The sequence below is a fragment of the Salvelinus fontinalis genome, chromosome 16, assembly GCF_029448725.1.
Source record: "Salvelinus fontinalis isolate EN_2023a chromosome 16, ASM2944872v1, whole genome shotgun sequence".
Taxonomy (NCBI): domain Eukaryota; kingdom Metazoa; phylum Chordata; class Actinopteri; order Salmoniformes; family Salmonidae; genus Salvelinus; species Salvelinus fontinalis.
In genome coordinates, this window is record NC_074680.1 from 22,733,735 (window position 1) to 22,746,430 (window position 12,696).

At 42.3% G+C, this 12,696-nt stretch overlaps 2 protein-coding genes across 3 annotated transcripts in view; both read right to left on the reverse strand.

The window, feature by feature from the left end:
* Positions 1–204: 204 nt before the first annotated feature.
* LOC129812825 (eukaryotic translation initiation factor 2 subunit 1-like) lies at positions 205–5,979 on the reverse strand. 2 transcript variants are annotated; one of them, XM_055864722.1, is made up of 8 exons: positions 5,835–5,979; positions 5,027–5,275; positions 4,856–4,935; positions 2,864–3,015; positions 2,527–2,633; positions 2,297–2,394; positions 1,947–2,090; positions 205–1,348 (listed from the first exon to the last, which is right to left on the reverse strand). In XM_055864722.1, exons 2-8 carry the CDS (start codon positions 5,265–5,267, stop codon positions 1,223–1,225), a joined length of 948 nt encoding a protein of 315 aa, XP_055720697.1. In that variant the 5' UTR covers positions 5,268–5,275; positions 5,835–5,979; the 3' UTR covers positions 205–1,222. The 2 variants fall into 2 exon arrangements, with proteins under 2 accessions (XP_055720697.1, XP_055720698.1); XM_055864723.1 differs by lacking the exon at positions 5,835–5,979 and adding an exon at positions 5,753–5,793.
* Positions 5,980–6,713: 734 nt separating this feature from the next.
* The window catches only part of LOC129812826 (protein PALS1-like), a 50,937-nt gene continuing 44,954 nt past the window's right edge, over positions 6,714–12,696 (reverse strand). The window contains 3 exon segments of the mRNA XM_055864724.1: positions 6,714–10,264; positions 10,578–10,688; positions 10,846–11,048. Of these exon segments, the coding sequence (XP_055720699.1) occupies positions 10,088–10,264; positions 10,578–10,688; positions 10,846–11,048 (491 nt within the window). The 3' untranslated portion in view covers positions 6,714–10,087.

A 12,696-nucleotide genomic window follows, 5' to 3' on the forward strand; every position in this document is an offset into this window, starting at 1 on the left:
ATACTTCCCAAGTGGGAAACTCGAGTATCATCTTTCTACGAGTAAGCAAGTTCCCGACACGACATGAACGCGGCAACTACCACCAATTGCTAACAAGAAATTGGATTTGTAGTGCAGACAAACTACAAATGCATCTCACATTTAGGTGGATGTCACTTTCAAATCACTTCTAACCAGACAAGATAACACATTCATTTGAAAATATCCAACAAAAATAATAACGTTTAATGTTATATGAAGAATGTAGCCCTGTAAACATATAAATGAACCCAGAATGCACTCTTATAATAGCCTTACAAATGCATCCTTATAAGAGCCATGCAAGTCCAGGATGAGCAGTATACTTTTCCTTTCCAACATTTCACTTGAAAAAGAGTGAGGTGGAAAAAGACCAGAAAACCATTGTCCTTACATGGAGTTGGGGAGAAAGACAAGGCCACTTTCAAAACACCTCAATCCTAAAAAATGTCCTTATTTGCTTGATATGCATATCTACTAACAAATGATATTCCCAGAATCTATCTTGGAGTGAACCTCTACTCATTCTGTATGTGTAACAAAGAGTTGGCTACAGATCATTAAGTATTGGACCAAGTCACCACCCCACTAATCTCAGTTAACCCAGAGCAAAAATCTGGAGTCATTTGGTCAGATGTTTACGTAGTCAGTCTACAAGAGATGACCACCCCACCAAACCTGGTCCTATTCTCTATTGTATCCTCACTTCCACACAGAGGAGTTGGTTACAGCAACAGCCTGCTTGTTCACTCTAACCCAACCGACCACACTGTTCACCTTTGGGACGCAATTCAAACAGCTAGGGTTCACTAATAATATGAATGTGTTTATTTTGTCCATTGGGAGAATGACAGGGGCATTTCCCAGTTCTGTGTTTGGCAGTATGATAGTCAGCACCTGTAGCCGTCTCTCTGGTTCAGTCTTCCTGAGGGTCCCTGGTACTGACCAACAGAGGCTCGTGTTCTAGAATGGACGATTTGATTTGAAATTGAAGTTTGTTGTGGCCTGTATTCATGAAACATCTCAAAGTAGGATTGATGATCTAGGATCAGTTTTGCCTTTTAAGATCATTATGAATAACATTGACATGGAGGACCTGGTCCTAGATCAGCACTCCTACTCAGAGATGCTTTATTAATATGGGCCCTGGACTGTGTATATTTGGTCTTGTCGTTGTATCCAATCCGTCTGTTTTTCCTCTAGTTTAGTCCTCTGCCTTGGCCTCCATCTCTCCATCCTCATCATCTCCGTCCACTTCAGCGTTCTCTCTCTCCAGTCGCTCCAGCTGGCGTGCCAGCTCTGTCTCATCGGTGTCTGTCACAACCTTCGCCTGGAGGGGAAGACAACACACAGGAAGACAAACAAATTGACATTAAAAGCGTCCTGTCCTGAACCTTCTTGACGTTTTTAATGCTGTTTTAATGTGGTATCTCTGGTATGTAAGATTTCCAATATATTTATTGCATACAGTTGTGGCCAAATATATTGGCACTCTTTTAGATTTCTTAAATAATAATAATAATTCGCTATTTATTTTCAAACAAGTTGAAATTGAAAACAAGTACTATCTCCAGGGTGACAATAATTTTACCCATGCCATTTGTTTTTATTTTCTCAATTTCAATTGTAAACTTAAGCTGTACACTTAAGCAATGTTGAAAAGCCAATAAGATGTGGCGACCAAATTTTTTTCAATTCCAAATTATTTTAGAAGAAATAGATTATTATTTATGAAAAGTACAAGTGACAGTATATTTGGCCACAACTGTATGGCAGGGGTTTCAAGAAAGTTTACATGAAACCTCCACCACCCCACCTCAACCAAGCTTGGTCTTTTCCATTTTCCCTCTCTTCCTGTAGTATCAAAAGACAGCAAAAAATATTTCAGCTGCAAATTGGACAATAAAGTTGCATTCTATTGCACCGACCTCCATCTGGATGTTGAAGACTCCTCTCTTCTCCTCGATCTTCTCTTTGATGGCAGCCATGGCCTGGTTGAGGACAGAGAGGCCCTCCGTGCGTTCCAGCGTGGTGGTAGTCATGACATAGCGAGGCGGCGCTATCAGATTAATCTGTCAGAGAGCAGAAGACAGGTTTAGAGGGGATAAATCATATGTTGGACTATGTTGTGATACAGACGTTTTCCCGGACACAGATTAAGCCCAGTCTTGGACTAGAAGTCACTTTTAATTCATGCTTTTTTAGTCTAGGACTATACTATGTCTAATCTGGGTTCAGAAAAACAGACTGTTGAGGAGGGTTTGTTGTTGTTATTGACCTTGATGGGCATGGCCTCTGTGGAGCAGCCTAGCCCCGCCCTCAATGCTTCTTTGACAGCATCAATGCCTTCGTAGCCATAGCAGGCCACCTCAATGTCTGAGGGAGAGAAGTGTTAGTAATATGTTAGAATAATATTTTATTCTATATCAAAACTCATCAAGCTACTGCTATGTAAATGATGTACAAGTACAGAGGTAAGCTTTAGGTGTACGATGAGCATGTACATACCTGCCCTGATTTTGACAGCCTGTGGTGTGAGTCTTCTGTTGATGTTGTCAATGAGCACAGCCTTCTCCTCCTCTGTCAGGTCCAGACAATCTAAAATGGCTGGGTCCCTGTGGGCCAAAACAGACATTAACAGTCAATCCTGGGACGTCCAGTGCAATAGTCAAATAATATGTCTATTGGTGTGGGAGAAATGGATCTAGTCTAGAACCATTTTCTTCCATTTCTAGTTACAGAACTTTGCTGTTTTCAACACATTGGAACTAAGAATGGAAATAATTTTGTGGATCTCAACAAGAGAATCCCCTCCACCAACCCGGACCAGGATGTCAGTACTTACGCCACAGCCTGTTTAAAGACATCATAGGCTCCGTATCCAGGCCTCTTGTACTTCTCATCAAACACCCAGGCAGTGCGCGTGAACAGGCTCTCCAGCTGCTCCTCCTTAGTGTACTCCAGAACCTCAGCCACATGCCTCAATATGCTGTATACCTGTCAAAGTCATATCAATAATACTACATATTTATATTGCGTTTTTCAAGGACCCAAAGTTGCTCATGACAGAAGACACACAGGTCTAAGTTTACCGGCAAAAATATTTGAGTATATATATATACACTGCTCCAAAAAATAAAGGGAACACTTAAACAACACAATGTAACTCCAAGTCAATCACACTCCTGTGAAATCAAACTGTCCACTTAGGAACCAACACTGATTGACAATAAATTTCACATGCTGTTGTGCAAATGGAATAGACAAAAGGTGGAAATTACAGGCAATTAGCAAGACACCCCCAATAAAGGGGTGGTTCTGCAGGTGGTGACCACAGATCACTTCTCAGTTCCTATGCTTCCTGGCTGATGTTTTGGTCACTTTTGAATGCTGGCGGTGCTTTTACTCTAGTGGTAGCATGAGACGGAGTCTACAACCCACACAAGTGGCTCAGGTAGTGCAGCTAATCCAGGATGGCACATCAATGCGAGCTGTGGCAAGAAGTTTTGCTGTGTGTCTGTCAGCGTAGTGTCCAGAGCATGGAGGCGCTACCAGGAGACAGGCCAGTACATCAGGAGACGTGGAGGAGGCCGTAGGAGGGCAACAACCCAGCAGCAGGACCGCTACCTCCGCCTTTGTGCAAGGAGGAGCACTGCCAGAGCCCTGCAAAATGACCTCCAGCAGGCCACAAATGTGCATGTGTCAGCATATGGTCTCACAAGGGGTCTGAGGATCTCATCTCGGTACCTAATGGCAGTCAGGCTACCTCTGGCGAGCACATGGAGGGCTGTGAGGCCCCACAAAGAAATGCCACCCCACACCATGACTGACCCACCGCCAAACCGGTCATGCTGGAGGATGTTGCAGGCAGCAGAACGTTCTCCACGGCGTCTCCAGACTCTGTCACGTCTGTCACATGTTCTCAGTGTGAACCTGCTTTCATCTGTGAAGAGCACAGGGCGCCAGTGGCGAATTTGCCAATCTTGGTGTTCTCTGGCAAATGCCAAACGTCCTGCACGGTGTTGGGCTGTAAGCACAACCCCCACCTGTGGACGTCGGGCCCTCATACCACCCTCATGGAGTCTGTTTCTGACCGTTTGAGCAGACACATGCACATTTGTGGCCTGCTGGAGGTCATTTTGCAGGGCTCTGGCAGTGCTCCTCCTTGCACAAAGGCGGAGGTAGCGGTCCTGCTGCTGGGTCGTTGCCCTCTTACGGCTTCCTCCACGTCTCCTGATGTACTGGCCTGTCTCCTGGTAGCGCCTCCATGCTCTGGACACTACGCTGACAGACACAGCAAACCTTCTTGCCACAGCTCGCATTGATGTGCCATCCTGGATGAGCTGCACTACCTGAGCCACTTGTGTGGGTTGTAGACTCCGTCTCATGCTACCACTAGAGTGAAAGCACCGCCAGCATTCAAAAGTGACCAAACCATCAGCCAGGAAGCATAGGAACTGAGAAGTGGTCTGTGGTCACCACCTGCAGAACCCCTCCTTTATTGGGGGAGTCTTGCTAATTGCCTATAATTTCCACCTTTTGTCTATTCCATTTGCACAACAGCATGTGAAATTTATTGTCAATCAGTGTTGCTTCCTAAGTGGACAGTTTGATTTCACAGAAGTGTGATTGACTTGGAGTTACATTGTGTTGTTTAAGTGTTCCCTTTATTTTTTAGAGCAGTGTATATAATTTGCCAACACATTTAAAAGTACTATAAATTTAACATAACCAGCCCTTCTGCATTTTCAGCCCAAGGCACAAGATGACATTGTACTAGCTGGTAGAGGTATTACACTATGAACATGGAGATGATGTGAGGACTTAGACAACATACTGTTTTGGATTTGGTGAATTTGTCTTCACACTTGATTGCCTCCTCGGGTGAAACTCTTCTCTTGGACAGATCAATGTAGCCTAGAGAGAGAGTAGGGAAATTAACCATCAGTCCTTGGGACCAGGCTACAAGACAGGCCATCACATTCACAGACAGGACTCTTCCTCCTACCTTTCTCCTTGTCCACTCGGATGACGACCACACACTCGTTGCGTCCGATCCTGATGAGTTTGTTGATGGAGCGGATACGTCTGCGAGACAACTCGCTCAGTAGGATCATGCCTTCGATGTTGTTGTACTCTAACAGGCTAACGTAGGCGCCCATCTCTGCGATGGAGCGCACGTTGACCATCACCACATCTTCCACCTCTGGAAACCTGTGCTGGTAGAATCTACAGCTGAATGACGGCATTCTTCACTCTATGTGGACGAGAGGAGACCATAAAGTACATTGCAGAGGATAGTAGCTAGTCATTGTATTTTCATTCTGCCTGTAGCCACTACCCTATGTCATTATGCCATCGCTGAGGTCTGGACCTTTATGACACAGGCGGTAATGCTTGAAAGAGGCAGACCATTAACGTTATACAGCAAATGATCATAGACAGCTAACTTCTAGTTCAGCTACAAGTTCTAACTACCGATGAGCATATGCTAACTTGTACGAAGACAACTTGCTAGCTACAGTAGCAAGCAAGTTGTCCTTATACAACTTAGCATATGCTCATCGGTTAGTTAGCTAGCTTCTAGTCCAGCTACAAGTTCTGTCTGAAGGACTTTCAGCTAGATTATTTTTTTAGTATTATTTGTTAGTTAACCCCATCAGCTAGCTACTGATAATGTGTAGTAGAGGATCAGCTGGATAGGATAGCCAGATGAATATGCTAGCTAGCTTACGCTGCTTTGCTGAGTCTCATGCCTTCATCACCAGTCATTCATTCATTCAGAACATAATGACACTCAAACTTTAAGTACTCACCTTAAAGCTACAGATATCCAAATCTTGATATTTAACTATATCTTTAAGTTGTTACATTAAAATAGTAATTTCAAAAAGTAACAATTTCGAAGATCGAATTTAACTATTTCATCAGCATGCACGAACATGCGATCTGACCCGGAAGCGGAACTGGAAACCTTCAAAAACATTTTTACCATTGATATTTATTTCTGATAGTGTTCCCATCTAAATTAGTAGTCTTCCTTTTCCCCACAAGGTGTCGCTCTGAGTGTTTTGAAGCAAGTTCATAAATACTGGACATACTGGTTAGAGCAAGTTCATAAATACTGGACATACTGGTAGAGCAAGTTCATAAATACTGGACATACTGGTAGAGCAAGTTCATAAATACTGGACATACTGGTAGATCGATTACTCTTTCACATTGAGTTGACCACTTACATACAGTATTACACAATAAAAATGGCATGAACACGATTCAGAAAAGGGGCTCCCGAGTGGCGCATCGGTCTAAGGCACTGCATCTCAGTGTTTTGAATCCAGGCTGTATCACAACCGGCTGTGATCGGGAGTCCCATAGGGAGGGCGGCGCACAATTGGCCCAGCGTAGGCAGTCATTGTAAATAAGAATGTGTTCTTAACTGACATGCCTAGTTAAATACAAAATGTTACACATCCTCCAGTGATTTGTGAACTTTTACTGTTGCAAAGTGATATCCCAAGTATAAATACAGTAAAGTACACACACTAAAGGGAAAACTTCAAGGAGTAGGATATTCAAAGATTTGGTCATCTGCCTCCCTCCTTCCTTGAGGGACATTAGAGGAGCAATAGAGAACAACAGGAAAGCCCCCCCACCCCCTCCAGTGCTGGAGAAATGAAAGAACCAAACACTACTTCTATCAATCTGGTCTTTAATTCACATGAATAATTCCTACAAAAACAGATCTACAGAAATAAAAACTGTTTTTAAAAATAATATAGTAACCTTACATTCAATAACTCTACTTCCAATTAACAGCTCAACATCTACACACGATGTGTACTGCACAGACTGAAGAGATATCATAATGAATAATATTATATGGACAGGGATGACCTGATCCTAGATCAGTAATCCAACTCTGAGACACTGAATAAATCAATTTGTTACAAACTCCTCTGACTATGGCATACATGACAGAAATAGTCAGAGGAGTTGGGTAGAACACAAACAGATCTGGGATCAGGCTTGAATTGAGCGGGTCATGGAGACAGTACCAGCAGAACTCTACGTAAACCTCAGTTCTGGTTCCAGAAGCAATAGGGAGGGATGGAAGGGTGGCAGAGTGATCATTCTACAAGTGCATTACTTTGTATATAATACATCTATTTTTAACATTATATATATATCAATGTCAAATATCTAGACACCACAATATCATCAATAATAACCCACATTAAAATGAAAATGCTGTTATAATATGTGAAACAGGTCTTTGTTAAGACTGTTTCCCCATTGTGTCTACGAGAGATAATACTTGCCTGCATTTCAGTGAGTCCTGCCTCTGCGCGCTCACACACACACGGGAGTGAGCTCCAACCCATGAACATACCTTAACCACATGCAACAACATACAAACAATTTTTAAAAATTGTAGGCTATTTTTCCCCGCATTTAGGCTTATCGGTTCGTGCAAGTTCATTTCCCAGACCCATTTCAATAACAGCTCTGAAAACAAAACACAGAAAATATATGTCACACATTTAAAATATCACCTGTGGTGAAAACCATCAGATTAAAAATACAGCATAGATGGATCGTTCATAATGAATCTCAGTGAATTAGAAAATGCATTGATTTCAAACAAAGTACTGATAATTAAGATAATACCACAGACAGCGGTGCTCAGATATTCTTTAGTGTTTTCTGTGAATAGAATAGTGCTGGTTACATTCACTATGGTTACACTCCTACAGAGTAGCACAGGAACTATGCATGATGAATACTGAGATAAAACAAAAGCTACCCCAGAGGGGTTTAGTGTCAAAACTTTTAAACACCTCTAATAATCTTTCTTCATTATCAATGTTGGTTTAAACCCTTTGATTCTGGACAGGACAGTTTTTTGTATTTAGTTATGACCAAGGGTATATTATTTACGCCGATTCTGTTGTAAAATGTTTAGTCTGTTGCAAAGCATTTAGCAACAGAAACCATTTACTACAAACGGAAAACGCTTTGGAACGACAAAATGTCTATTGGACAAATTCAGGTAGGTCCCTCCTCATTTAGTACCATTTGCTTCAGTTTGGTTCTTAAAACGGTAAATGGTTTCTGTTGCAAAACGTAATAAATACACCCTATAGCGCTGGGTAGAGGTGAGAGGTGGGGCTAGGGCTAGTTTATTATCCTCTAGTACTGAGCCGAACCAAAATGAGCAGAACTGGCCTGATTACGACCCACCATAGTTTCTGAGACCATGCTGGAGAGACAATGTGAAAAGAAAATATCAGAGCCAGCACAGTAGTGTTGATTGGCACGATAGTTTGAAAAGGGTATAAAGCAAGTAGATTAGAATGAGGCAGTGACTCTTAAGCACCTCTCAGATCTAATTATTGTGATGTCAAAACACCAGTTAGATAAACCTCCAGCATTGTGCTGTGCTGTAGGGTAGTGCTGACTTGGGTTCAAATAGCATTTGAAATACTTTCAGGTTTTGCTTTCATCTACCTGGAGTGCCAGATGGGGGTAGGGTTTGCACTTGTGGGACTATTCTATTGTTCAATCAAGCACAGCTAAAGTATTTGAAATGATTCAAATTGTATTTGAACCCAGGGCTGCTGCAGTGGAAAGAGAGCCCAGATGCTGAGGTAATGCAATCCTACACCTGGGTGTTATCACCTCACAGATATAGTTTCATTAGGTGAACAAATCCCATCCATGATGATACTTGTAGTAGCCTAATCCCATTCCCATCTGCTATGTTAGAGATCAGAGGCACTTTACTGCCAACACTCAAGACTATGGCTGAGTGATGTCAGTTCGACATTAGAGAACACACACACACACCTGACCTCACACAGACAGAGCATGGGTACAACAACCTCTGTGTAGGAGAGACATTCACTGACTGGATAATAATATGTCATACATAGAAGCTATGGGTTCTTCTTCTCATCTTTGAAAACTTATTTAAAATACCATATATTTACAATTATAAATAATTATCAAAAGGATAGAAGCATTAATTACATTTCTGCCACAAGTGCCAAGTCTTTACATACTTCTTACTTGGAATGTGAATAGTTAATTTAGTGAAGAGAAATAAAGAAACAAAAAAAGGGGAAAAAAGGACAAATTATCAGAGCAAAAGTAACTGAAATTAATTTCCCCAGGTAGTCTCAGAAGTGAATAGAAGAGTTCAGTTAAGCATAATAGTGATAAGCTGTAAATGTTTCATTCATCTTCAGCTTGTGGTGATTGAGGATCTACCTGTCTCACACAGTGATTGTGGTTGGAGAATTGGAACAAGACAAATCTTCAGCGGTGTGTGCGTGTCAGGTAGGGCCCTATACATTTTAGTTTTTCCAGATTTCCGTTTCCCCTTGTTTTTTCAGGTTTTCACTCAAAATCACACTTTTAAAATAGAAAACAACTAAATTGGATGTTCTAAGTCCACAACAATGCTCAAACCACATCGAGAGACCCCTTTTGATGTCTAGGAACATTTTTAAAAAATGTTTATTTTCAGGTGTAGTTACCCTTTAATTCCCGTGCTAGCAAGAGGCTGTTGTTTAGCAGTGTTTTTGTAGCTCACATGCGATGACAGAGTTCGCAAAACAAATACCCACTGGATTGATGCAAATAATATAATAATTCTGCCAGGTCAGCATAGGCTACTTTGTAGTTAACATTTAACTGAAGGTTTTTGTGAAAGGCTTTCCATCTACTAGAAGACTTTTCATTAGCATCATCGCTAATGGCTACACAAAGTGGTAAACGCACGCACTGCACATACAGACGAGGATTTCTCTTTGCTTATTCAGAAACTCGCAGGAAATAAGAATCACTGATGCATTCTGTTCATGTCTTATGATAAACTTGGGAAAATGAATACATTTTCAATACATTTAGTTGATTGCCTACAAAGTTCAATAAATGTTAGCATATTGTTGAATTGTGTTTCAATGTATTTGATTCTGTGATTCCGTTCACTTTCTGTGCATTGCAGATTTTACAGGGCTCTAGTCAGGGTTAGCACTGTGGGTGTGTTATACTGCCCCGGCCCTTAGCGTAGCCAGGAGGAGGGGACCCATTGTGGCTCTGTGTCCAGTTTGTTGATCAGCCTCAGCAGCTCCTGATAGGCCTTGTCCTGGTCTGTGTTCACGATGGCTGCATCAAACAGGTGGCCAAAGTTCTGCTCCATCTCACGGGCCTTCTCGATGATGTCACGCAGCTCCTCTGGCTGATGTAGAGAAAGGGTTGGGGATAAAAAAAAGGAACACTGAGCATGTTTCCCCAGGTTAGCTTGATGTTTTTCCTAGGCACTGTGCTTCTGCATTGCTTGCTCTTTGGGGTTTTACGCTGGGTATCTGCAAAGCACTGACAACTGCTGATGTAAAAAGGGCTTTATAAAATACATTCGAATAATGATTGATTGCGAGATGTCAAGTGGATGAGCTTGACCAAGGCTTAGTAAACCAACCTTACTGACAGACAAGACCCTTCGGGGTCAAAACGATGGAGAAAACAGCTGTGGTGTTCGAAGGATTCAGTACCTTTGGGTTCTTGCTCTCTTTGGTCAGGAGGGCTCGCAACCGTTCTTGGGAGGGAGGAGCGATGAAGATAATGTAAGGCTTCAGATCCGAGCTACGCAGAGTCTTCAACGACTGGTGAGAGGAGGGAGAGAACTCCCAGTCAGACACGGCAGCAACATAGACAATTTATGTTCTCTTATAATACCTCTTCTTTTCACTGTCTGGCCTCCTCTCCCTTTCAACTCTCTATATTATTTCCTCCCCCCCCCCCTTAGCCTCTCCCCCTCACCTGTGTGTGCAGACAGAGCAGGCAGATCTTGCCCGTGTTGATGAGTTGGCGGACAGAGTCGGTGCTGGTTCCGTACAGGTTCTTCTCAAACTCTCCCGACTCAATGAACTTCCCCGCAGTGGCGTCCATGTCAAAGGCCTGGCGGGAGACAAAGTGGTAGTCTCTCCCACTCACCTCCACATCACGCCTGTTCCGTGTCGTGTCTAGAATGAGCAAAAATAAAACAAATGATCAACATTTTTATGGCTTAAAAAAACAAAACAAGAACAGGACAGAGGAAGGGATACAATAGACATTGACTGAAAAATCATATCTGGAATGAATACAAATGATCAAAATCTATACCCTCCAAATGTGTTGAGGAATATTAACTCCCTACAGTACAAAGACATTCTCATTGACCAGATGGTTTGCCCCCAAAACATCTAGAAGCTTTACTACCTAGTACAAGGGATGCACAATATAATCGGTGAACATATCAGAATAGGATGATATTAGCTAAAAATGCCAACAACGGTATCGGCCCGATGTCAAGTTTAACGCCGATGTGCAAAACCGATATCAAAGCTGATGTGCATACCTACAGTTGATGTCGGAAGTTTACATACACTTTGGTTGGAGTCATTAAAACTCGCTTTTCAACCACTCCACAAATGTCTTGTTAACAAACTATAGTTTTGGCAAGTCGGTTAGGACAATTACTTTGTGTATGACACAAGTAATTTTTCCAACAATTGCTTACAGACAGATAATTTCACTGTATCACAATTCCAGTGGGTCAGAAGTTTACATACACTAAGTTGACTGTGCTTTTAAACAGCTTAGAATCTTCCAGTTAATCATGTCATGGCTTTAGAAGCTTCTGATAGGCTAATTGACATCATTTGAGTCAATTGGAGGTGTACCTGTGGATGTATTTCAAGGCCTACCTTCAAACTCAGTGCCTCTTTGCTTGACATCATGGGAAAATCAAAAGGAATCAGCCAAGAACTCCTTGGGAGCAATTTCCAAACCCCTCAAGGTACCACGTTCCTCTGTTTAAACAATAGTACGTAAGTATGAACACCATGAGACCACGCAGCCGTCATATCGCTCAGGAAGGAGACATGTTCTGTCTCCTAGAGATGAACGTACTTTGGTGCGAAAAGTGCAAATCAATCCCAGAACAGCAGCAAACCTTGAAGATGCTGGAGGAAACCGGTACAAAAGTATCTATATCCACAGTAAAACGAGTCTTATATCGACATAACCTGAAAGGCCACTCAGCAAGGAAGAAAGCCACTGCTCCAAAGCCCGCCATAAAAAAGCCAGACTACTGTTTGCTACTGCACATGGGGACAAAGAGCATACATTTTTGGATAAATGTCCTCTGGTCTGAAGAAACAAAGTTAGAACTGTTTGGCCATAATGACCATCGTTATGTTTGGAGGAAAAAGGGGTAGACTTGCAAGCCAAAGAACACCATCCCACCATGAAGCATGGGGGTGGTAGCATCATGTTGTGGGGGTGCTTTGCTGCAGGAGGGACTGGTGCACTTCACAAAATAGATGGCATCGTGAGGAATGAAAATTATGTGGATATATTGAAGCAACATCTCAAGACCTCAGTCAGGAAGTTAAAGCTTGGTCGCAAATGGGCCTTTCAAATGGACAATGACCCCAAGCATACTTCCAAAGTTGTGGCAAAATGGCTTAAGGACAAGAAGTGAAGGTATTGGAGTGGCCATCACAAAGCCATGACCTAAATCCTATTGAAAATTTGTGGGCAGAACTGAAAAAGCATGTGCGAGCAAGGAGACCTACAAACCTGACTCAGTTACACCAGCTCTGTCAGGAGGAATGGGCCAAAATT